Source organism: Sinocyclocheilus grahami, unplaced genomic scaffold (assembly GCF_001515645.1).
Source record: "Sinocyclocheilus grahami isolate Dianchi unplaced genomic scaffold, SAMN03320097.WGS_v1.1 scaffold825.1, whole genome shotgun sequence".
In the NCBI taxonomy this organism is placed as follows: domain Eukaryota; kingdom Metazoa; phylum Chordata; class Actinopteri; order Cypriniformes; family Cyprinidae; genus Sinocyclocheilus; species Sinocyclocheilus grahami.
The window spans coordinates 377,502-404,046 of record NW_015506004.1 but is presented as its reverse complement, the minus strand read 5'-3'; the positions used below and the strand labels follow the sequence as shown (position 1 = coordinate 404,046).

Sequence of the window (26,545 nt, the reverse complement as noted above, 5' to 3'; positions counted from 1 at the left end):
TCACTCACTCACTCACTCACTCACTCAGAGCCATGCCTCCTATCACTCACTCACTCAGAGCCACACCTCCTATCACTCACTCACTCAGAGCCACGCCTCCTCTCACTCACTCAGAGCCACGCCTCCTATCACTTACTCAGAGCCACTCCTCCTCTCACTCAATCAGAGCCATGCCTCCTCTCACGCACACACTCACTCAGAGCCACTCCTCCTCTCAATCACCCAGAGCCACGTCTCTTATGACTCACTCAGAGGAACATCTCTCACTCAATCAGAGCCACGCCTCCTCTCACTCACACACACACTCAGAGCCACACCTCCTCTCACTCACTCACTCACTCACTCCCTCACTCAGTCCGTTTCACTCGCAAGCTTCCCTCCGTCTCATTTACTCGGATGTACGACATTCATTACGTTGCATGAGTGCCCACTTCTGGCGGAACCCTTGGAATGGGCTGAACTGGAACGTCCTAAGCCCTTGATCACTTAGAATCAGCTATGGGATTGGTTTATTGTTTACATTTTTTCCCTTATGAATTTGTTTGGTGCAGCATTCTATATGTATATAGGTATGTTTAGGCTGTTATAAATGTAAAAAAAAATATTTATATATTATAGAGTTGTTTGGGGTGGGGATAAATTAAATGTGATCTGCGATGACGTCACAATCGTGTTGCATTGTGGTCTATGAAGCGGCCTAAAGTATGCATATGAAGCAGACTTGCTCCCTTTGTCAAAATCAAGGGGTCGAGGGTCTGTCCATATAAACTTCCCTCGTCCACTTCACGAAGTGGAACGCACTTCAAAATGGCAGCGGGGATTCCCCCGAGGGGAAGTGCTTAAGGAAGTTTGCGAGTGCGTGTCTAAAAGTGGAGTGGAACACAGCCTGTGTCACTCATCCTCTCACTCACTCAGAGCCACATCTCCTCTCACTCACTCGGAGCTACACCTCCTCTCACTCACTCACTCACTCAGAGCTACCCCTCCTATCACTCACTCACTCACTCACTCAGAGTCACTGATCCTCTCACTCACTCAGAGCCACACCTCCTCTCACTCCCTCAGAGCTACACCTCCTCTCACTCACTCACTCACTCAGAGCTACCCCTCCTATCACTCACTCACTCACTCACTCAGAGTCACTGATCCTCTCACTCACTCAGAGCCACACCTCCTCTCACTCCCTCAGAGCTACACCTCCTCTCACTCACTCACTCACTCAGAGCTACCCCTCCTATCACTCACTCACTCACTCACTCAGAGTCACTGATCCTCTCACTCACTCAGAGCCACACCTCCTCTCACTCCCTCAGAGCTACACCTCCTCTCACTCACTCAGAGCCACGCCTCCTCTCCCTCACTCAGAGCCACGCCTCCTCTCACTCACTCAGAGCTACACCTCCTCTCACTCACTCACTCACTCAGAGTCACTGATCCTCTCACACACTCAGAGCCACGCCTCCTATCACTCACTCAGAGGCACTCCTTCTCTCACTCAATCCTAAAGATTTTTCTAGTCAACTAGTCACACGTTATATTAAATTGATTAATATAATAATATATTAACCATACTTCAATATAGGCTATAGGCAGACGTATTAATTATATTAATATTAGAGCCTAATATTACAAATTCGAGTGGGCGAGTTTTCCTTATATATATTTTATTATTCATATAAAAATTATAATAACCTGTTTTGGTTATATTTACTATTAATTGCAGAAGGTGCGCTCAGCAAAAATGATGGGAATATTGATGGTTTTCACGCTGAAGTAAAGTAAAAGACTGCTTCTTAAACCAGAGAAGGTGAATATGTTGGTATTCTTGTGTAAAAAAAAACATGCAAGCACTGTCACCGGCAGCAAGTTTAGTTTTACTTTTCTTTTAGTTTTGTTTTCATTTTGAAAAGCTTATCTTTGCTGTTTACCTCACGTTATGCTATGGAGGCTCTCTCTTTTTTTTTTTTTTTGATTCCTCAGTGTTTGCTAAATGTTCTGTTTAGTAATTTATTAGTCATTATATAGCCCAATACTGCGTGCAGGCCTATGCCATGCCTCATCTTATTCGTTTTTGTTAATAACGTTTTGTAAGCTAGTTTGTCATTGAATCTTACTGTTTTATTGTTGTTGTGCATTTTAATTAAAAATAATGAAAAGGTGAAAGGTGTATAGATGTAAGCAAAACAGACAATTATATTTTATTGTAAAACCTGACAAGATCATGATATCAAAGTGAAAGCATCCGAAGCCCAGCTTATAACATGGCAAAAGAGGAACTCCCGTTCACAAAATTCAAATCACAAATAATACTACTGATGAAAAAGAACGGGTTGAATGTTAACTACTTTCGTTTCCATATAACTATAAACTACGATAAAAGTTCATCAGCATGCATTGATTAATAGCATGCTGTAACGCAAAAAAAACGTGCTCGTGCAACCAACTGAGAAAGTTAATCGCAAAAGAGCGAGCAGTGGGAATAATGAGTCTGGAGCCCCCTCAGCACCTGCATTCAAAATTCTCTGGAGCCCCGCCCCTGGTACATTGATGTATTTTTTAAAAGTCAAAATTAAGTTTGTCCAACTCTAAACCCTGTCCCCAAGTAAATTAGGTTATTAAGTAAAAACTAGCAAAAAGAGTTGCGCGGTGTCCCCACCCCTTTTCAAAGCAAAGTTATGACACTGGTGAGATCTGTTTTCAGGTTCTTTATTTTCTGTGATGTTCACTCGCGTTTCTCCAACATCACTGTGATGTGTTAGTTAATATGACAGAGCTTCACCTTTGTGAAAATACTCTCCACCATTCGGCCGTAACAATGACAAATGCAGGGACTGTAACCCAAGATTACTAACAGTAACCCACACAAACTCAGATCAGATTTGAAACACAGCTTTTGTAAATGTTTTCTTTTTCCTGTTGATGTGCAACTTCTTCACAGAGAAAATCTCATTATCCTAATGAGCTTTTTCACCATGAAATACACATTGATTATTTTGTTTCATGTAAAACTACACAGGCAGATTCGGTTTGCGTGAGCTTCTGTTCGACAGCTAGATGAAGACACATTTCGTTTTAGCACGAGGGAGAAACCATAAAGAGAAATCGAGAAATGCAGAAAGCAAAAATAAACTCATTCCAGAGTTTTCAAATGAGAAAACAGATTTCAAATGTTTGTAGCAGTTTGAGCCGTTACACACGGTAAATTCACCAGCTGTGTTAAAATGAAAGACTCAATATGTGTGTGTGTGTTTGCGCAGGTGAAGTGAACGACAGCTGCTCTCATTTCCATCTCTGCGAGGTTGAATTTAAACCGTGGGAATTTTGATGAAATGTAAACCGTCTGATCGTTCATCCAAAATCCAATTTCTGCTCAGGAGAGGCCGCTGGTGACTGCTGCGTATTTGGGATCATTATTCTGTGGGAGAGATTCAGGAGAAAAAATAATGAATCGCTGGATGAAATATTTGCATGGCTGTCTCTCCACAGAAGGCCGTCCTCCCTCTCTCCGTCTCTGACTCTCATTAGCTCTTGTTTCCTCAGAGATTAAATCTGTCCTGTGTGTATGTGATCAGTAGGCACTTTATTAGATACACTTCTCTAATGCTGCCATGGACCCCTTGTGCCCCAGAACAGGCTGAATTCAACAAGCTGCTGGAAACACTCCACAGAGACACTGACATATAACAGCGACACAACGCAGAGCTGCTTTACTGCATGAGAGGAACTGAATTCATCATCATGTGCGTCAAAGCAGCTTTAGATGATGAGCTTTATCAACGGATGTTTCTTTAGCAGATGAGAGCATGTGGTCACAAACACAGACTTAAAGATGCTCAGTTACTACTAAGAGATCGAACGAGAGCAAAGACAATATTCTCACTGGGATGGAGCTAATTTTGGGCTATTATACTGAAGATTTCAGATGAGCTATGCTCTTCATTAGACATTGGCTCGTTCTGTTTATTGCTTAAAGGATTAGTTCACTTCCAGAATAAAAATATCCTGATAATTTACTCTCCCCCATGTCATCCGAGATGTTCATGTCTTTCTGTCTTCAGTTGCAATGAAATTAAGGTTTTTGAGCAAAACATTCCAGGATTTTTCTCCATATAATGGACTTCAATGGGGACCAACGGGCTGAAGGTCCAAACTGCAGTTTCAGTGCAGCTTCAAAGAGCTCTACAGGATCCCAGCTGAGGAATAAGAGTCTTATCTAGAGAAACCATCGGCCATTTTCTAAAAAAAAAAATTCTATAGTTTTTAACCACAGATTCTGGTCTTGCACTAGCTGGACTTCATGCATGATGTAATCACATTGGGAAGAAGGATGCAAACTCATTGCATTTGCTGTCGGAGAGCATTTCACTGGAAATCTGACTTGGGGGGGTTTGTCAGTCTCTCAACAGTAGAAAAAAGAGTGCGAGTGTTGTTTAAGTTACTGTTTGAAGGCTGTCTTTATATATATTAAAGTGAATTTCAAGTTTTGTCTTCAGCTAGATCCGCTCAGCTTTTCTGCATTGTCCTTTCATACTCTGAACTGCTGTTGATTTTCTCCAAGCTGATTTACTGTATGTCTGCAAGTCTTCTTGCTGACTTTCACAGGAGCAATGTCATCAATAACATTCTTAACTTTTGAGTTAAAGGAATCGAGGAGAAGATCAACAGAGTCTGCAGAAATGCTTGGTGTTAGAGATATAGCCTCCATAAATAGCACACTTGTGTTTAGGTTAATGCATCTCTTTCTGACAGAGACAGATCTAGATTCAGTGGTAACAGAGATCAATATATCAAAGAAAATACAGAAGTGATCAGATAGTGCTACATCCTTAACAACAATGGATGAAATGCTTAGACCTCTACTGATGATTAAATCTAGAGTATGTCCACAATTGTGGAGATTAGATGGGTCAGCCATATGGCTTGAGAAGGCCTTAGACTTTCTATCACGTGATAAAACAGAAATAGAGAAAGCTACAGGCACACTGGGTTCCCGCTTGTTCTGTAAACATTTGTGAATGTTGCTGCTATCATAGCGGGGACATCACTGAGAGCTGCTATCAGTTGTTTTTGGTTCACCTACAGCAGATAGAGGGTTTGGGCCTTGGCGTTGTGGCAGCGGTCGGAGAGCTCTCACTGGAGGAGGAGGAGGACGAGCTGGAACCACAGGCTTTGGTGGTTGTGGGGCCCGCCGTTTTTTAGTTGATATCTGGGGGCTTGCAGCAAAAGAGTGGGAGAGTTTGGTCCCAGCATAAACCAGTTCCTCTATTTTCTGTGAGAAGCTAAGAAGTGGAGATGCTGGAGAGAGGAATAATGTGTCTGGTGAGCGGGGCTCTGGCTCTATTGTTTTTGGTGGCTGTGATATGTTGTCCTGGCTTCCCTGGCTATTTTCCAGAAAGTTGTCCTTGGGTGCTGAGTCTTGGAGCTGTTCTGATATGTCACAGTCTGTCTGTGATGAGCTCTGTGGGCAGGGCTCAGCTGGGATGGTGTCCATGAGCAGTGCTTGTTGTGGCTGCGTGGTGTTATCAGTGTCCTTGTGGGATGTGTCAACTACATGATGACTTGGAAGCTGATATGAAGTCCTGTCGTCACTCATACTCTGTCCAGGTGTGTGTGTGTCATTCAGGTTGAGTAGTTTGGCACACACTACTGAAGGATGACGGAGGGAGAAGTAGATACGTATTGTCCTTAAGCACTCTTGCATCAAGTTTGTTTGGGTGGAGGACATCCAGTTTAAACAGTTGTCTATGGCCCCAGAAAAAAATTTAATTTGTCGATGAAGTTGACTCCTTTTAAACTGCACATTCTTTGCAGCCATGTGTTCAGCCCAAGCAAACGTGAAAACATGTTAGTTCCTCTTGCTGGGAGTGGTCCACTGATGAACAACTGAACTTTAAGTCTTCGAAGTGTTTCAGAGAGTTTGAAAGTCCTTCTTAAGGAGTTCTGACTGCTCTTTCCGGATATCATTCTTCCCCACATGGACGATGATTCGATTTGCAGTCTTGTGCTTAATTTGAATTTTCCGAAGTTCCTTGTTCTCATCAGAAACGGTTGCTTGAGGAAGGCAGCATGTAGTTGTAGTCCTGGTAATGATGTTTCTGATAATGGAGTTGAAGAACCACAATCTTTTGTAGAAGTTGACAACAGGAGGCATTTTCTTTCTCTTCTGTTTGAATGTGGGCAGCTGTGTTTTCCCGTCTCCGGAATGTAAGCTGCTGGCAGTGGGAAGCAAAGAATCTTCTTTTTCGTGGTATTTTTCCAGTCCCAAAGAGTTTTTAGTTTTAGTATTTGTGCCAAAAATGTGTTGTTTGAGCTCTGTGCTGATCTGCTGAAGTACAAATCTTAGAAAAATCCTAAAAATCAAATTTTTTTTTTTAGAAAAGTACAGAAATAGGGAGCAAAGCGCAGAGCAATAAGCAAGAACGTCCGAACGGTAGCGAAGCCGGAAGCAGCTTTTACATGGTCATTTTATACTGGACTACAGCTCTGTAGAGAAATATCACACACACATGATCGATACATCCTCACCTCATAATTACAACAATAACTGATCCCTGTAGCCCGATACACACGAGTCATCTCGTCCTGTTGACCTTTTCACTAATTTCATCCATGTGAAACCATCGCTGCTGTAATTCTGCATGCCATAAGTCGACACCGCGGCACTACGCGGCTAATCACCGTGAGGGCGAGAGCGCTCCGCTCTGGGGGGTCTCTTTAAGAAATGTCAACACTGTGAGAGGAAGGAAATTGCTCTCTGTATGGCTGCTGAACATCACAGGCTCCCAGCCAGGCTCAGAACTGAGCCTTCTGAACGTAATCCACTTTTAAACACGCCGCAAGCCCATTCTTTTGTTCCAGTTATGAGCCATGCTGTTGGGTGAGGAGCTGACATCTTCCTCTTGAAAATAATAGGGTCCCACTGGTGCTGTAAATTAGCAAAGGGACACACTACAAGGAAAGTTCTGGCAACCAGTGGAGAAGGTGCAATGTTTTTTTTCTTGCTTGTTAGTTTGTCGTTTGAATCTAAAATACTCAAAAAGAACTGATGTACTGACATACATTAGAAAGCAGATGCAAAACATTCCAGGATTTTTCTCCATATAATGGACTTCAATGGGGACCAACGGGCTGAAGGTCCAAACTGCAGTTTCAGTGCAGCTTCAAAGAGCTCTACAGGATCCCAGCTGAGGAATAAGAGTCTTATCTAGAGAAACCATCGGCCATTTTCTAAAAAAAAAAAATTCTATAGTTTTTAATCACAGATTCTGGTCTTGCACTAGCTGGACTTCATGCATGATGTAATCACATTGGGAAGAAGGATGCAAACTCATTGCATTTGCTGTCGGAGAGCATTTCACTGGAAATCTGACTTGGGGGGGTTTGTCAGTCTCGGTTTGTCAGTCTCTCAACAGTAGCAAAAAGAGTGCGAGTGTTGTTTAAGTTACTGTTTGAAGGCTGTCTTTATATATATTAAAGTGAATTTCAAGTTTTGTCTTCAGCTAGATCCGCTCAGCTTTTCTGCATTGTCCTTTCATACTCTGAACTGCTGTTGATTTTCTCCAAGCTGATTTACTGTATGTCTGCAAGTCTTCTTGCTGACTTTCACAGGAGCAATGTCATCAATAACATTCTTAACTTTTGAGTTAAAGGAATCGAGGAGAAGATCAACAGAGTCTGCAGAAATGCTTGGTGTTAGAGATATAGCCTCCATAAATAGCACACTTGTGTTTAGGTTAATGCATCTCTTTCTGACAGAGACAGATCTAGATTCAGTGGTAACAGAGATCAATATATCAAAGAAAATACAGAAGTGATCAGATAGTGCTACATCCTTAACAACAATGGATGAAATGCTTAGACCTCTACTGATGATTAAATCTAGAGTATGTCCACAATTGTGGAGATTAGATGGGTCAGCCATATGGCTTGAGAAGGCCTTAGACTTTCTATCACGTGATAAAACAGAAATAGAGAAAGCTACAGGCACACTGGGTTCCCGCTTGTTCTGTAAACATTTGTGAATGTTGCTGCTATCATAGCGGGGACATCACTGAGAGCTGCTATCAGTTGTTTTTGGTTCACCTACAGCAGATAGAGGGTTTGGGCCTTGGCGTTGTGGCAGCGGTCGGAGAGCTCTCACTGGAGGAGGAGGAGGACGAGCTGGAACCACAGGCTTTGGTGGTTGTGGGGCCCGCCGTTTTTTAGTTGATATCTGGGGGCTTGCAGCAAAAGAGTGGGAGAGTTTGGTCCCAATTTGTGAATGTTGCTGCTATTATAGCGGGGACCCGACACATATCACTGAGAGCTGTTATCAGTTGTTTTTGGTTCACCTACAGCAGATGGAGGGTTTGGGCCCTGGCGTTGTGGCAGCGGCCGGAGAGCTCTCACAGGAGGAGGAAGACGAGCTGGGCCCACAGGCTTTGGTGGTGGTGGGCCCCGCCGTTTTTTAGTTGATATCTGGGGGCTTGCAGCAAAAGAGTGGGAGAGTTTGGTCCCAGCATAAACCAGTTCCTCTATTTTCTGTGAGAAGCTAAGAAGTGGAGATGCTGGAGAGAGGAATAATGTGTCTGGTGAGCGGGGCTCTGGCTCTATTGTTTTTGGTGGCTGTGATATGTTGTCCTGGCTTCCCTGGCTATTTTCCAGAAAGTTGTCCTTGGGTGCTGAGTCTTGGAGCTGTTCTGATATGTCACAGTCTGTCTGTGATGAGCTCTGTGGGCAGGGCTCAGCTGGGATGGTGTCCATGAGCAGTGCTTGTTGTGGCTGCGTGGTGTTATCAGTGTCCTTGTGGGATGTGTCAACCACATGATGACTTGGAAGCTGATATGAAGTCCTGTCGTCACTCATACTCTGTCCAGGTGTGCGTGTGTCATTCAGGTTGAGTAGTTTGGCACACACTACTGAAGGATGACGGAGGGAGAAGTAGATACGTATTGTCCTTAAGCACTCTTGCATCCAGTTTAAACAGTTGTCTATGGCCCCAGAAAAAAATTTAATTTGTCGATGAAGTTGACTCCTTTTAAACTGCACATTCTTTGCAGCCATGTGTTCAGCCCAAGCAAACGTGAAAACATGTTAGTTCCTCTTGCTGGGAGTGGTCCACTGATGAACAACTGAACTTTAAGTCTTCGAAGTGTTTCAGAGAGTTTGAAAGTCCTTCTTAAGGAGTTCTGACTGCTCTTTCCGGATATCATTCTTCCCCACATGGACGATGATTCGATTTGCAGTCTTGTGCTTAATTAGAATTTTCTGAAGTTCCTTGTTCTCATCAGAAACGGTTGCTTGAGGAAGGCAGCATGTAGTTGTAGTCCTGGTAATGATGTTTCTGATAATGGAGTTGAAGAACCACAATCTTTTGTAGAAGTTGACAACAGGAGGCATTTTCTTTCTCTTCTGTTTGAATGTGGGCAGCTGTGTTTTCCCGTCTCCGGAATGTAAGCTGCTGGCAGTGGGAAGCAAAGAATCTTCTTTTTCGTGGTATTTTTCCAGTCCCAAAGAGTTTTTAGTTTTAGTATTTGTGCCAAAAATGTGTTGTTTGAGCTCTGTGCTGATCTGCTGAAGTACAAATCTTAGAAAAATCCTAAAAATCAAATTTTTTTTTTTAGAAAAGTACAGAAATAGGGAGCAAAGCGCAGAGCAATAAGCAAGAACGTCCGAACGGTAGCGAAGCCGGAAGCAGCTTTTACATGGTCATTTTATACTGGACTACAGCTCTGTAGAGAAATATCACACACACATGATCGATACATCCTCACCTCATAATTACAACAATAACTGATCCCTGTAGCCCGATACACACGAGTCATCTCGTCCTGTTGACCTTTTCACTAATTTCATCCATGTGAAACCATCGCTGCTGTAATTCTGCATGCCATAAGTCGACACCGCGGCACTACGCGGCTAATCACCGTGAGGGCGAGAGCGCTCCGCTCTGGGGGGTCTCTTTAAGAAATGTCAACACTGTGAGAGGAAGGAAATTGCTCTCTGTATGGCTGCTGAACATCACAGGCTCCCAGCCAGGCTCAGAACTGAGCCTTCTGAACGTAATCCACTTTTAAACACGCCGCAAGCCCATTCTTTTGTTCCAGTTATGAGCCATGCTGTTGGGTGAGGAGGTGACATCTTCCTCTTGAAAATAATAGGGTCCCACTGGTGCTGTAAATTAGCAAAGGGACACACTACAAGGAAAGTTCTGGCAACCAGTGGAGAAGGTGCAATGTTTTTTTTCTTGCTTGTTAGTTTGTCGTTTGAATCTAAAATACTCAAAAAGAACTGATGTACTGACATACATTAGAAAGCAGATTCACATGAGTGCTACACTTGCTTTAAAGCAATTAAACCCTATCTTTAGTTTCTCTCTTTTCGGAGGACACAAAAGCTGGTCAAACGTTCCTTATGCTCTCATAAAGACCTTCAGCTAAATGAATGATTTCTGCGTAAACAAAGTGACTTCAAAAGTCGAGGAGTAAAGTTTCCCTGGAACCCTGGGTTGGCCCATCGACCGGCTATCGAGCCAGCAGAGGAACTTCAAAGGCCTGGAACGTGACTCGACCCTTTGGATGTGCTCAGTAAATGAACCGAGCGACCTTCGAGAGCTCCTCTTTCATCCGGCCAGAGGATGTGACCCGACACATACTGCCATCAAAAGCCCTTCAGATGCTTAATGAGAGCTTTTTAAATACCACTGTTAGCATCTGCTCATTAGAATCTTCACATCGATTAATTTATTTTAATTAAAAACCTTCTCCAACAGTTTTGAGCTGAATATGAACACACAGCATCTACTAGACGTGAACGAACATACCTGCTCGCACACATCACGCTTTGGGAGTAAGAGTCAGGAGACTGTAGATCGCTGGAGGAAGACGCTCATTTCACACTCGTGAAATGCCTGCTTTACGTGCAGCAGTGGAGGAAGGCCCGTCTCAGATACACGTTAGCTCTATATCTCTCCCACAAAGCATCTCCAGCTAATCTCCTCTGAGAAAAGGGTAAATAAATGAATGCGTGTCTCTCTAATTAAAGAGCTCAGTCGCTCCCGGTCACGCATGATTACGCCAGCGCACTCAGAATAGATCTGAGCACTGGCCCTCTACAAGTTGCCTGACGCAGCGAGGACGCATTGTTTGAGAGTGCCGCTGCGCGCTAGCAGAACACTAACGTGTGTGAGCAAAGCCGTCTGACATTTCTCTGCTGATTAACTTTAATACCCTCGGCCTTACAAGAGCGAACACTATCAACACGGACGAGCCGCAGCTGAGCGTGATGATTACAACCTGAACACCCCACTTAGTGTGGCCACTTGACATTCTTCCAGAGCGGAAACGTGACGGACAGCTAAAAAACTTGATAATGCTGCACTGACTGAAGGGTTACGATGTGAATAGTTAACCCTTCTGTTAATGCCGCATTTGAATTTGAGTGTCAATAACTTGAAGATATTAAAGGGAGTGGGAAAATTAAAATTCTGTCATCATTTACTCACCCTCAAGTTGTTCCACAATGGTATTATTTCTTTCTTCTGCTGAACACAAAATAAGATATTTTAAAGAATATTGGGAGCCGAACAACATTGGAGCCCTTTGACTTTCATTGTATGGACAAACATTTCTCAAAATATATATATATTTTTTTAATTCTGTGTCCACCGAGGATTCCTCTCCGGGGACTCCCGGGTGTCTGTCGGTTAAAGCTGCTTGAGCTGTCAGCACTTTCACTTAATGAACATGTTCATTCACCCTGCTAGCCCACCTACTGTAGTCCAGCGGCTCATTTGGCTCTCTGTTGGCCCTCTGGACGTGTGTATCTGGGCAAATGCTGAGACCTTTATGAAGCACAGAGGGAAAATGCTCTATCGATTCCTGTACGTCACTATATACTGCCTTCTCAGCAGCGTCCTCGTGCCATGTAGACGTTTAGCTCTGGGCCCTATTTCTCCCTGCAGTGACAGCCAATTCTCATGCATGTCTGTGTAATTAAAACAACAGAAGAAACATCAGTGCGGCAGATCCAGAGCCGCTGCGTTCACGTCAGCCGAACTATCAACACCATGTCAGAAGGAGCATTGCACAAAATCAGAATTCAGGCGTGGAGGAATATTCCAAACTTATAATTAAGCAGATGTGCAAATGGTGAGAGAATGGTAATTAATCATGATTACTTTAATTATGCATTGTTTTCCCAATAATGAGGACGATGCTGAAGCACACGATGTGCTTTCTCAAGGCCGACGACGGCTCAGTCATGCCAATCGAACCGCCGCTGCAGCGGATATTAAAAACGTCAATCTTACTCATGCAAATAACTTTGCCTCATTTTCAGTTGGTGAACTTACAGAAATTATTTTTCTCACTTTTACTTTGAAGTGAATTTTTCTTCCCTTGTGAAGAAAATAATGTGATATAATCTTTAATTAAGAGATAGAGTAAATGTCCCTCTCGCACATGAATGCTGCGTGAAGAAGAAACGCCACTCGAGTCGAGAGTTTATAGTGGAAATCAAAAAGAGGCACTTGAATGTTTTAATTGAATGAATATGCATGAATGTCACTGTCTGTGTCTCAACAAAACACACAAAGACCGTCAGATAACAGACAGCTTCAACTACATAGATCTAGCCGAAAGATGTTTGCAGGAGATTATAAATGTTTGGAGTGTTCAGAGGGAAACTCTCTCTATCTAATCTTTAATTAAGAGATAGAGTAAATGTCCCTCTCGCACATGAACGCTGCGTGAAGAAGAAACGCCACTCGAGTCGAGAGTTTATAGTGGAAATCAAAAAGAGGCACTTGAATGTTTTAATTGAATGAATATGCATGAATGTCACTGTCTGCGTCTCAACAAAACACACAAAGACCGTCAGATAACAGACAGCTTCAACTACATAAATCTAGCCGAAAGATGTTTGCAGGAGATTATAAATGTTTGGAGTGTTCAGAGGGAAACTCTCTCTAGTTTTTCTATTGTACAAATTGTATTTTCTATCCTCTTACTCTAACCCTCCCCCTCACACAAAACTACAGGCATTTTTACATTTTCAACAAACTTCATTCTGTGTGATTTATAAGCTTGTTTCCTCATGGGGACCAAAAAATTTTCCCACAAGGTCAAAATTTACTGAGATTACTATATTTGTGAGGACATTTGGGCCTCATAATGTAGGCAATAGCAGGTACACAGACACACTCAGCGTCGTGCCAGGGCTAATGCTCAGAGACGGACGCTGCCAGCCTGCCCACCTGCTCAAACAGGTCAGCTTGTTATAGCAGCAAATTCAGGGCACACGGCCAGAGTCACCCCCTCACAATAATAACACATGCTGTGAGTGCGTGCGTGTGTGTGTGTGTGTGTGTGTGTGTGTGTGTGCAGGGTTGGGCAAAGATACATCAAAATGTATTTTAAAATAAAATACCAAATACCTTAATTTTAAGTATATCAAAATAAACTACAAAATACAGCAGCTACACCAAGTATCAAAATAAACTACTGTATTTTTGTATTTTAAAAATGTGAACAATGTTTGATAGCAACAGCTTTTCTCTGCCCGAGTCATGCAATAAATCTGACATATGCAACCAGTTAACAGATCAAATATTCACATATCACTGTGATCTCCCAGATGAAGGTTAGTTTTAAAGTAACCAACAGTTTAATGTTTAACAGTTTGCGAATGACTCATAATTGTATCCTAATTTAGTTACTTGGTGTTTGGTAACAAAGGGCCTACTTTGCATCAGCATCACCGACTCTATGACAAACAAGTCATTCATAAGAAGACTGTCACAGTGTTTGTTGTGGTGACCTGGACTGGTCACTTGAGGGCGCTCTTTTGTTTTCGTTGTTTGTGTTAAACTCCATTTCCCATAGTGTATTCATAGCAACTAGTTTCTAACTACTTAATCATTTGATTGTTAGTCATAAATATAATAATATATAATAATATATAATGTGTCAGGCAGTCATTCATGCAATGGTATGTAAAATCATGATCCTATTTAAACAGCTACTTCAATTAGGGTACAATATTCAGAAATCAAATATTTATTTATCAACCACTGGACACCTATTTGGAAGTTGAAAACAAACATTTTAGCATTACAACAATTATTAAATGATCAATATGTTTTGATTTTAAATGCAGCCAGAAACGTAATCAGAAAGTAGCAACAGAAATTGTCAAGGAGTATTAACCCAACTCCAACCACTGAATCTATTGAGAGCCATAGAACTATAAAGGACACATACACTTATACACTTATAATAAGTGCAATTGCATCAAGCACATCACATTCTATTACTCATTCATCCATGCTTCCTTTTGAATGAATGAATGAAGAATTTCTGCCCACTAAAAGCTACACGGATATATTTACTTAACCAAACAGGCCTATCTATGTAAACGATTTAGAAAAATTTCCGTCGATTCACACTTTATATCATCGCCATGATATGTATTGTCATATCATCCAGCCCTTACATGCACTAATGCTTTAAACACATTTGACAAGCTAGTTGATAAAAAACAACAACCGATTAACTATTAAAATTGATTGGCTAAAGCTATTTTTCCCCTTGTCAGTGCTCTTTTATTCTTTCATGTTAACTGACGGCAAATCTGAATGATGCACTATTTTACCTTTAATCAACACGTACAACTGACCATGACATCCTCACCTTATCTTATTCCAGAAAAGTCACTCACCCAATGCTGAATGGAGTTGTACAGCTGCAGCTCACGTGATGAATGTTGGGGTTGGGGGAGGGGGTGTGTCTGAACTAAATCAGCACCCTGATAAAGGCACAAAAAGGCCTGACTGGCACAAAGTATTTTATGTATTTTGAAAATACAAAAATACTAATCTTAATTGTATTTAAATACAAATTACATTTGATTTTTGCCGATGGCTTTAAAATACAAAATACAAAATAGTATTTTGTATTTCAAATACATATTTTAAATACATGTATCTGAAATACTGCCCATCCCTGTGTGTGTGTGCATGTGTGTGTGTGAGTGCGTGCGAGTGTGTGTGTGTGTGCGTGTGTGTGTGTGAGTGTTCGTGCGTGTGTGTGTGCGCGTGTGAGTGTGTGTGTGCGTATGTGTGTGTGAGTCTGAGTGTGTGTGTCTGTGTGTGTGTGTGTGTGTGTGTGAGAGTGTCTGTGTCTGTGTGTGTGTGTGTGTGTGTGTGTGTGTGCCTGAGTGTGTGTGTGTGTGTGTGTGTGTGTGTGCCTGAGTGTGTGTGTGTGTGTGTGTGTGTGTGTGCGTGTGCATGTGTCTGTGTGCGTGAGTGTGTGTGCGTGCGTGTGTCTGTGTGCGTGAGTGTGTGTGTGTGTGTGCCTGAGTGTGTGTGTGTGTGTGTGTGTGTGTGTGTGTGTGTGTGTGTGTGTGTGTGTGTGTGTGTGTGTGTGTGTGTGTGAACGACTGATTCACTATTCTAAAGTGGATCTTGCATTATTATTTTAGATAAAATGCTTTATGAGTGTCAAACAGGAAATTAAGTTTGTTTAATGAGACGAATGTTTCACATGAGCATGGGAATGTCATCCAAACACATGCTAAACATGCTCAAATCCACTGGGATGATCTAGAGATGATGAGGAGGTGGAATCACTTGCTGTATCGGGCACCTAAAGCAGTTACTCGCTCCGGGTGTGTGTTCACTACTGTGTGTGTGTGCACTTGGATGGGTTAAATGCAGAGCACACATTACTTTACACATTACCATACTTGACCACATATCACTTCCCTTTCACTTCACTTCACTTTACCTAACTGTTTGCTAATTATGTAGCTGTTAAGGGGAAACAAGCTGAAGAAAGCAAGAGGTTTCCAGCTGAATCTCATTTGCACAACGAGAAGCACAAGCAGAAGGAGAAAAGCAGTACGTCGCTACTGTCTGCCACAAACACGAAACCAATCCAGCCTCTCAGATACGAATAAATGCTACTCTGCATCTGAACAAACAATTTATTGTAAGGCTTGTCCCTTTAACACATTTTCCTTTAGTAATAAGCACCAAACATCTAGAACATCTGAATCTGGAAAATACATTTTTTAAAGAATGAATGACTGTAATGAATAATCTGCTGATGTCCCACCAACAGCAACAGACCAGATCATAATTGAATCTTTCAAATAGGAACATAAGCATAAAATACTAAATGTAAACATACCGGATTATAGCAACATTACTAATTTACATCTCTAGCCCCATACAGTACGTCAGACACGACTATGCAGACAAGTACCATCTACTCTGATGAACATATGCATGTTTTGGTATTTACAAGACATTTATAATAATCATTTACATTAATATAAATAACAAACAATGTATAATAAGTGAACATGGACATTGGAAAAGAAAAATTGAGCTTCTAACAGCATTAGTGACAGCAGCTGTCCCAAAGACTAATAGGGGTCCAATAAAAACACAAGGGCAGGGGTGATACGGGAACTGGTGCTTATATACGATCGGACAGGTCAGCGGGTTACAAGAGGCTTTATGAGAGCTGGAGAAACGGGAGGGAAAATGACAGTGTCATGGCTCCAGCAGCTGTCGTGTGGCAGAGGGGACGTGAAGGTACAAATTACAGCCTGCTGGGGTTGAAGACACCACACAGAAGTAATTATGTCTAATGTAACCCGCCGCTCCCATTAAGAGACAGAAACAGGCCTGTGGATCTTTCTGGGCTTGTGTAAGGGGCCGTGATGTGACCCTTCGTGAGACACGCAAAGGCCGCTGTGAGCAGACGGGAGAATATGTCTGTCACATGATGAGGCTCGAGCCTGAATTATTCATGCAGTCGCTCACAGTCCATATATAAACGTGAAGGACAGTCCTGACCTTTCCTCACCTGCAGTATGCTTTGAAAAGTTGAGTGGGGCTTTACAGGTTGGTACATTTCTTTTTTTTTACAAATTTGACTTGTCCTAATAAGACCTTGGTCTCTCACACACACATAAGCCAAATAAGACTTATTTCTTCTGGAAGGACAAACAAGGTCTGTTCCAGTTGCCATTGAAACAATGTGCTATTAAAACCACAGGAAAGTGTTCAATTATAGCAGGATGATGTGTTTACTGACAGTTTGAGACGCCAGCTCTGCCTGAGAGCCAATTACTCCATCTTGAGCTAAATTCTGGGTCGGTATGGAGCATAAAAATAAAGCACAACCCTTCTTCTCTCATGTTAGATTCTTTATTCAACAATGTACTGAATGAATAAACAAACACCTTGAAAACATAAATATGCCAGATGGTGTCATTATCATTCATTGTCTGTGTCTTATTTTGATTAGAGCAGGCATCTCCAAATTCGGTCCTGGAGGGCCGGTGTCCTGCAGAGTTCAGCTACAAGTTTCCTCAACACACCTGCCTGGAAGTTTCTAGTATGCCTAGTAAGACCTTAATAAGCCGGTTCGGGTGTGTTTAATTAGGGTTGGAGCTGAACTCTACAGGACACTGGCCCTCCAGGACCGAGTTTGGAGACCCCTAGATTAGAGGTTATAACCTTTCATTTTTAAATGAACCACTAGAGGGAGAAGAGCCGTCAAAACAATCACAGTAAATTATGTTCTCAAGGTCACTGAATCATTCTTTCATGTGTTTGAAAGTTAAACAGATGTCTGATCATAAGGTTAATGCCGAGTTCACACTGCACGATTTTAGCCCCGATTTTAACTTGCCGACAGGTTTTGCGAAATCACCGACAAATGCCCGAAATCGATGTGTCGCTGATGTCCGTGAAATATTTGGCATGCTAAATATCTGGAGCTGTCAGCGATTCAAAATCCTGCTGTGTGAAATGAGTTCTGACTGAAAAATACATCGGCGATGACCTACAGCCAATGAGAGAGCAAGATACAGGGCAGCGGGAAGTTCGGGATCACTTCTCATGTGTGTTTGGTTGTGAAACGTAGTTTGCGGACCAGACAGAGTTGTCTGCGATTCTTCCTATTGTAAAGTCATGCAGTGTGTAACCTCCTGTCGCCGATCCATCGTGCAATGTGAACACAGCAGCAACTGAATGTTGCCCCAGATAGTCGTGTAGTGTGAAAACAACGGTGATCCGACGACTTTGAAAATCGTGCTGTGTGAACTCGGCATAAGTGGCCAATTTCAAGACGGAAATCCTGAGTGATTCCCAACAGGAGGCTAAAAGAGGTAGAAAAACTGTGGGTGTGAGGGCTTTCATTAACAGCAGTTTAACACTCTGAAAGCCGAGACACAAATTGAGTGGTAATTTGCCAGAGTGTCGCATTAATCGATGAAGTGTGATCATCATTACAGATCCCAGATGTATGAATTCATGAGACAGCTGACATTTACACATACTCCGTTAGCACTTATCGTCACTTGAGAGAGAGAGAATGAAATGGAAACAATAATTGTATTCTATACAGGAATGTGAACACACATGCTGAGCTCAATAATTGTACTTGAAAACTCATAATCTAATGCTGACTGCAATCAAGATGATCTGAACCCAACCTCTGACCCCACCCATAGCCAAACCCACTATCTGACCACACCCTAGCCCCACCCACTCCCTGACCACACCTCTAACACCACACCCACTCTCTGACCACACCTCTAACACCACACCCACTCTCTGACCACACCCTAGCCCCACCCACTCCCTGACCACACCTCTAACACCACATCCACTCTCTGACCACACCATAGCCCCACCCACTCCCTGACCACACCTCTAACACCACACCCACTCCCTGACCACACCTCTAACACCACACCCACTCTCTGAACACACCATAGCCCCTTTGGCCACACCCCATCTTTAACTCCACCCCCAATCACAGCTACCCTCAGCATTCTGAAAGCTCTTTTTAAAGCAAATTGAATGATAACTAATGGAAGCCCCTACACTCAAGTTCACACACTCAGATTATGATTCATACACAAAATGGAACATATTAACAGCCATTAAGGGCTGAATGGAAGGAAATGGTGCATTTAAGTGTCCCGTAGCTCTGTAATGCAGGTCAGAGAGCCCTCTACAACACTCCCCTTCTTTGGATGACTGTTAGTTAAGATATTAATTTCACTCAGCAATGAAAGTGCAGCTAGAATGAAGAAAACACATCAAATGGCCTTTTATTCACTGACTCACTTTTAAGACATGCGCTGAGTGCTTTCTGTGAGAGGAGGATTAAAAAACAAGAGAGAAAGAGAAATGTAGGGGGGATAGCAGTCATACGTAGTCTCATACTGTATATAAAACCTGTAACCACATGATACATGATTTAACCCTTCGAGCGGTACGGTCCCACATATGGGATTTAGAACGTTCGGTGACGTCACATAACTGTGCTTTCGCGCTTTAGCTGGCACTGAGCCAGAGAGAGAAGTGCACTGCACTTGTCATATTATCACAACTATGCAGATTTTTTAACCACATGTTTATTTTAGATTTCAGACATTTAAATACACATAAGTACTAGTAAAACAATACATTTAGAGTTTGTTAAATACACACATATGTCTATGGAAACAACAATAACAATCCATTCAAATTTAATTTGCCGATGTGTTTTATTCATATCAGATACACATAGTGTAAGTAATTATAAAGTTCACTCTATTCTTCTCCCAGTTCACCGGCCACTTATTACTTGTATTTCGGGAGAAACTGATGAATTCACGTACTGTAAATCCGACTGACAGGACTTTCTGAACTGCAGCGCGAACAAACATGGCGGCGCCCATCTCACATTACAGATCACGATCAAGATCATTTAGAAAGGTTTTTAAATGACAAAACACTCATTTACACATACGTGTGAATCGGAATATCAGATTGTTCATGACATGGTATGCAAGTTTGTGAATATAAAAGAAAAAAAAAAAGGAAAAAGGAAATAAAAGCGATCCATCTGTCATACAGTGTTATTGTGGCCGCGGTGTGTCACGTGACAAGCATGACGCATCGCCATGGAAACAGTAAGGGGAAACATTGTACAGTCTTACGGACTGTACTGTGATCAGCAGGACTCTTTACTGTGAATGAACATTGTACTCACACTGCCTACAAACACGATACTGACATGGTTGCCTTAAAAAAACTCACTCTGGGGGGACCGCTGGAATATTTTAAACTCACCACTGAAAGGGTTAATAAGCTTAAGCATTTCAGGACAAAAGAGACATGGATGGAAAGGAGGAAGGAAGACCATCAGCTTCAAACAGATGACATGGGCAGGCTTCCCTGCTGAAAACCCTCTCTCTCTCTCCAGACCAGCAAGTCCAGAGCGTTCAACCCTCAGCTGGTCCACACAATCCTGGACTCTGTTCTGGTTTCCCAGGATGCCGACCAGAGATGGAAACTCGAGTCTGCAGCTTGGACTCAAGTTGCACTTAAGTCACAAAAAAATATAACTTGCTACTTGACTTGGACTTTAGGGACTCGTGAACACGTCTGATGCCGACTGTGAGGTGTCTCTGCGTATCACAGCACATTTCTGCTCTTCTGTTTGAACTCTTGCTCCATGCATCAATGCATATTAGTACAGTAGAGAAAAACACGGTCACTCACAGGTTGAGTATGGGCTAGCAGAACTAGCAAAATGTGTCTTCAAAAAGAGAAAGTGCATGCCGTGAGTGCTGCTACATGATGCATACTGTGCTCAGCGTTGCACAGATGAGCTGCTGTGGAGTATGAAGTGTCATCGAGTCTTACGGACTGTACTGTGATCAGCAGGACTCTTTACTGTGAATGAACATTGTACTCACACTGCCTACAAACACAATACTGACATTCCAGGTTTCTGACTGGGAAAACAAGCAGCTTTGTCATAATGACAGCAGAGGGAATTTTGTATCATACAATCAAGCCAAAATTTATTCAGACACCTTCAACATTTCACACATTAACACATAGTTTAGTTTATTTGCTATAGTTTAGAAAATGGCAATAAAATATGACAAGAACTCTGAGTTAAACGGTGTCAGAACAAATGCAAATTGATAATGTCAGATAACACTTAATCAAAACATGGTCAGGTTAAAGTGTCTGAATAATTTTTGGTCCCAATTTGTTTTATCAATTTTACTGGTAGTCCACTGCATGAAGAACTTCTCGGTATAATATGTCACAGTTTACTTTATTTTGCTCTCCTCACTTACATAAATGAACTATAGTGTCGTGCACCCACTAGTAAAAAATATAAAAAATTATATCTGGTGTCTGAATAATGTTTGGTTTGACTGTATATGGGTGCTTTAGAATGGAAAAGTTATAAAGCAGCACATTAAGGCCACACGATCGTTCTGCACACACGTGAAGTCTCTATGGAGGTCCTGAAGCTCGTTCACTGGGTTTGGAACAGAGCCCTTACATAACCAGAGCATCAATATCATGTGTAAGTCCCTGCATGGATCTCTCTGACCTGAATATGGTTCTTATCTCACTCGCACTCCATCAAGATGGAGGATCCTGTGTAATTAATGAAGAACACTTTAAAAACAGCCCTTCATTTGGCCAGGCCTAACTAATGACTTCTAAATATAACCACATTAGACATTCTCCTCCACGCCAGCCATGGCCTCGCCGCTCATTTATTTAAAACTACTCTGAGCTTAGAGGAAAAGTGCCTCCTCATCACAAACCCCTGACACACATCAGGACGACGGGCGCTGCACACCAGCCTCAACTTCTCTTTTAGTTTCCCTTCAAAATGAGCTTGTGTCTCCTGCCGGCTCCTCGTGTCGTCACACCCCTCGTCAGTTTTAGAAGATCCTAATTAAGCAAGAAGTCACATGGTAATATTAAACATCATAAATATCCAGACGGCTTTAGTCCCAATCAGATTTTTGTTAATGATCATGTGATTGGAGCTCAGAGTGTCTACATGTTAATCAGACTGAGACCGGCTCCGGAAGTGTCACATGACGTGTGTTTTTAAGTATTCAATTGCACATCGTGTCACATGCTCTTGGACAGAGCTGGTGACTGTAGCTCAACTACATAAAACCCCCGCTGCAGCTTCATGTAAATGCACTGATGAGACGACAGAGAGAAATGTGAAGTGGTGTAATAAATGAAGAAGGTCGGCTGCCGTTTAACCCTGTAAAGAGAGCGGCCGCTGGACGAGCGTCTCCATCAGTAATGTGTTTAAGAAAATGAGCCACATGACAGATCGCTGGCATTGATCACATTCTCATCCATCATACTGAATACTCCAAACGCGCTCTCTCTCTCTCTCTCTCCGATCTCTCTCCACTTCAGCCATATTTTCCTTCTCTCTGCATCAAGCCTTTGTCTTTCTGCTGCAGCTGTTCTCTTCATTTCCCTCTCTATTCCTCCCTCCCTCTCTCTCATATGTAATATGGCAGTACAGGAACCATAAGGTGGGAATATGTCTCATTATTTTCCACTCTGTTGCCACGACGACAGCAGTTTGAGTGACAGATCTGAAGTTGGGCTGACAGGTGACGTGGGGCACCACAGACAACACAACGTACACTAATATCACACGCAAGCCTCATCTGAGCTCATATTAGAAAAGCACAAGAGAAAAAAAACATCATAAAATGTTGACATTAAATATTGATTTTTATGTGGGATGAGCTTTACTGTTCCTGGAGAGAGAGAGAGGATGGGGAAATATGTCTCGGCTCCGGCTGCACAAACACACTCAAATGCTTAAGCGTTCACTCTGGTTTTCCTCTAGGAAAAAAGATCCAAACACACCCTCATAAAGGACAGCAGCGCCTGAAACAGAGCTGTGCTTCTTCAGAACTTCTGCACACCCTCGTTATACTCAATTAAGAGAATAATTATTCACCTTTCATATGATAATCAGCGGACAGAACTGAACGCTGCTGTGTGTTTAGATGTTCACCTGCTCACGATGAGGCGACGCTGTTATATAACGGCTCATCTGAGGAGAATCCTCTCTGAGCCGCGAGCTGTTAGCAGATCCATATTTCTCTAGCAAAAGCCCAATATTAACCCAGTCAGTTCCTAATGCATTACTGTATTACAAACTGCCACAAAAAACAGATGCTGCAACATTCAAAGCACTTGATGCAAAGCTACATTACTAGCAGAACTGAAAACAGATGATTCCACGGAAACATCATAACACTTCAGTGATTAAATGACTCAATGAATCATGTGGAATCAAAAAGCTGTGGCTTATACAATGTGAAAATTCATTTAGGGCATAATGCATGATTTTAATTGCGTGCAACATCATTAATATCGAACATGAATAAGACACCGAGTATCCCAGATATCAGTTGGCTGTAAGAAACATACTGTATGTAAAACTCTACAGAACTGAATCCTAGAGAAAATAATTACTAAAGATTACAGTGTTAATACCATAGTAAAATCACAGCTGTGTAGATATTTAGCACAACTGTGATATTTCAATTATATTCTCTTAAAACTAACTACAGCAGTTTGTAATTATACATTTATTTTATATTTCTTCTCCACAAAATAAAATTGTTCCAAAGGAAGCCAGAGCCACAGCCGGACTGGATCCGCATAAACGAGAGGAGCAGAGCGACAGACACAAAAGGTTATGCTAAATGTCAACACTGTTAGAACAAAGCTTCCCAAATCAGACAAATCAGAAACAAACAAGAATATGAACGCTCCCGATGATGAAGATAAAGACTACTCAACATGACTGAACATCACCTGTCTGCCTCTGTTTGACCCTGCCTGCTTCATGACCACGTCTCTGTCTTCTCCACAATAAAGCCTTGCAGATGGATCCTCGCGTCTCGTCAGCTCTGTAACAACTGAACATGAACACACATGTGTGTTCTATAAATAGCTGAACTGCAAAAGCATTTACTCAAAGTTTAGTCTTTCCCAGCTTCAACATCAGAATTAGGCTAACAGATAGCATTAAAAAAATCATTGTTTTATGTTTGTTTCTATTTAGAATACATGGTGGACAATACATTTGCAATGGTATATTAGAGTCTTGAGCTGGAATAGTTTTTTATGAAGATCCAGAGGGAGTTCATCACACGCCTAAAGACTTCCATCTCTTTCCATAAAAGAAAAATAAATCTATCTCTACCCTCCCATTCCGGAACATGTTTTCAAGCACTTACTCTGAGAAGCCCATGAGCCAAATCCATGACACAAATTCAATAAGTATAATCATCTGTTTTCATTAGTTGGGCACTGGGACGAGGGTCTTACGCTGACGTCCTATAGGAAGCAGATAAGCCATTTCTATAAGTGATGCATTTTAATAAGCCGCATCTGGCTGTTTGGTGAATAGTGAAAACTGAACACAGAGGATTTGCTCACTCCCTGTAAGCACGAACTGGACTGGACTGTTCTAGAAAAGAGCCGGCGACCCACTGCTGAATGACAGTTTAAGCATCTGTGAGCACAGAACTCAACGAGCCGGCATGTAGAAACCGTACATGATGTGCTAGCACCCACGCTGTCTCATTTCTCCTGTTTTAGTCACACAGTAATGAGCTTTTTACCTTCCAACAGGGCTGCATGAAATGACGCGGTCTGAGTAACTGACAGCTCACGTAAGAGCACATGAAGGTGAATTATTAGAAACTGCGAGAGTAAAAACACAACAAGGGAGACACTCGGCATCAGCTCAGAAAAACCCACAGAAGAAGGATTGACGCACACAAACCCGCCATCTTTAATATGTAGTACAATCCTGAGGAAAAGAGCTTTGCACATAAACCAGCATTCAGGGAGTCGAACCTGTAATAAGCTGAAGCTTATATATATCTCTGCATAATAGGTTACAATCAGCAGATTCTTGAAGATACTGGACACAAAAAATATAGCATGCTGAGTGTCATATGGCATTCAAATATAAACAGTGTTGGGAGTAATGTATTACAAGTAGCAACGTTAAGAGTTACGTAATCAGATCACTTTTTTCAAGTAACTAGTAAACTAACGCATTATTTTTAATTTAGTTACTTTTTCAGATAAGTAACGGCAGTTACTGTTTCTCATGTATTGACTGACAGCTCTCTTGTGCTCATGTTGAGAGAATCAGGAGTGAGTGCAGAGGTGTTGTGTGTGAACATGATCTTACTGTAGATCTGGACTGGTATTTCTCAAAATGACTAAAAACAGTGAAATGCAAACTCAGAACATGCAAAACCTGCAATAATTAAATATGTTAAATAGCACAAATATCCTTTATGTATTTAATCCCATTTTGTTAACCAATATTGTTGCTGCTGACCTTCAATGATCCAATTCAACCATTCGAATAAGCAAAAATTACTTCCTTCAGCCTTATTGAGGCACATTTATTTAACTTTTGGTGTGAAAGGGCTTTTACATTTGACAAAAATAGAAGTTTTCATATTAAAAACAAACAAGCAAGCCCAGCCCAGATGAGAAAAAGTAACAAAAACGTAACATAATGCATTACTTTTCATAAAAAGTAACTAATGCAATTAGTTACTTTTTTAAGAGAGTACCGCAATATCATAATGCATTACTTTTAAAAGTAACTTTCCCCGACACTGAATATACATATATAAAAAAGAAGAATATGCGCCTTACTGTTTTTGGAGAAAGAAAGAGATGAAGCCCTGCAATGTCAAGAAATGAGCAAAGAAATCAGTGACATTATCTTCTCTAATATCTATTATAACATCATCACACCACAACAAGACTGACTAACTCAAGCAAATTACAGCACAATTACATCACTCATTTGGAAACTCAAACAAATGAAGTAAAGGTCAATGATATCAGACCCTAAAAACACATTGACACTCTATCAGCACTCCGATAAAACACAGGCTCTCGAGCAGGTATAGAGTATAGAGACACAACATCAGGATATCTTCAGCCCTAATCAAACACACCTTCTGTAATGGTGTGTGTTCGTCTGTCACAATCTGAGACACAGCAAGGATCGACTCCAGTCTGTGTCTCAGCACTATTTATTATCATTCTCTCTTATCATTGCATTATCAGAATGACTTTTATTTACTCTACTTGTAATTCAATTGTATTCTTTACTGTCATCCGGACTACATTTCTTTGTCAATTACACTGTTTTATTTTTCTTAATTTATGTTTATGTTCTGCACTATTCTCAGTTTGAACTGCAAATGCTGCAAATGCTTTAGCAATATGAATGCAAAAATATCTGTCATGCCAGTAAAGTACCTTAAAACTGTGTGTGTGTGTGTGTGTGTGTGTGTGTGTGTGTGTGCATGTTTATGTGGTTTTTGTGTGTGTGTGTGTGCGCATGTTTATGTGGTTTATGTGTGTGTGTGTGTGCGCGCATGTTTATGTGGTTTATGTGTGTGTGTGCGCATGTTTATGTGGTTTATGTGTGTGTGTGAGTGTGTCTGTGTGTGCATGTTTATGTGGTTTATGAAGACACAAATTTGTATAATAACATGGGTATGATAGGTATTACAACGAGAAGGTGATTTATGAGGACATTTTCGGTGTCCCTGTAATTCAAAAGGCTTATAAATAATTCAGAATTAGTTTTTTTGAAAATCTAAAAATGCAGAAAGTCTCCTGTGAGGGGTAGGTTTAGGGGTAGGG

The 26,545-nt window shown here is 41.7% G+C and overlaps 1 protein-coding gene across 1 annotated transcript in view; it reads right to left on the bottom strand.

The window, feature by feature from the left end:
* Window positions 1-3,256: 3,256 nt before the first annotated feature.
* LOC107562490 (interleukin-1 receptor accessory protein-like 1-B) overlaps window positions 3,257-26,545 on the bottom strand; it is a 45,088-nt gene continuing 21,799 nt past the window's right edge. Inside the window, exon 5 of the mRNA XM_016247123.1 lies at window positions 3,257-3,415. Coding sequence (XP_016102609.1) covers window positions 3,411-3,415 — 5 coding nt within the window. The 3' untranslated portion in view covers window positions 3,257-3,410. The remainder of the gene's footprint in view (window positions 3,416-26,545) is intronic.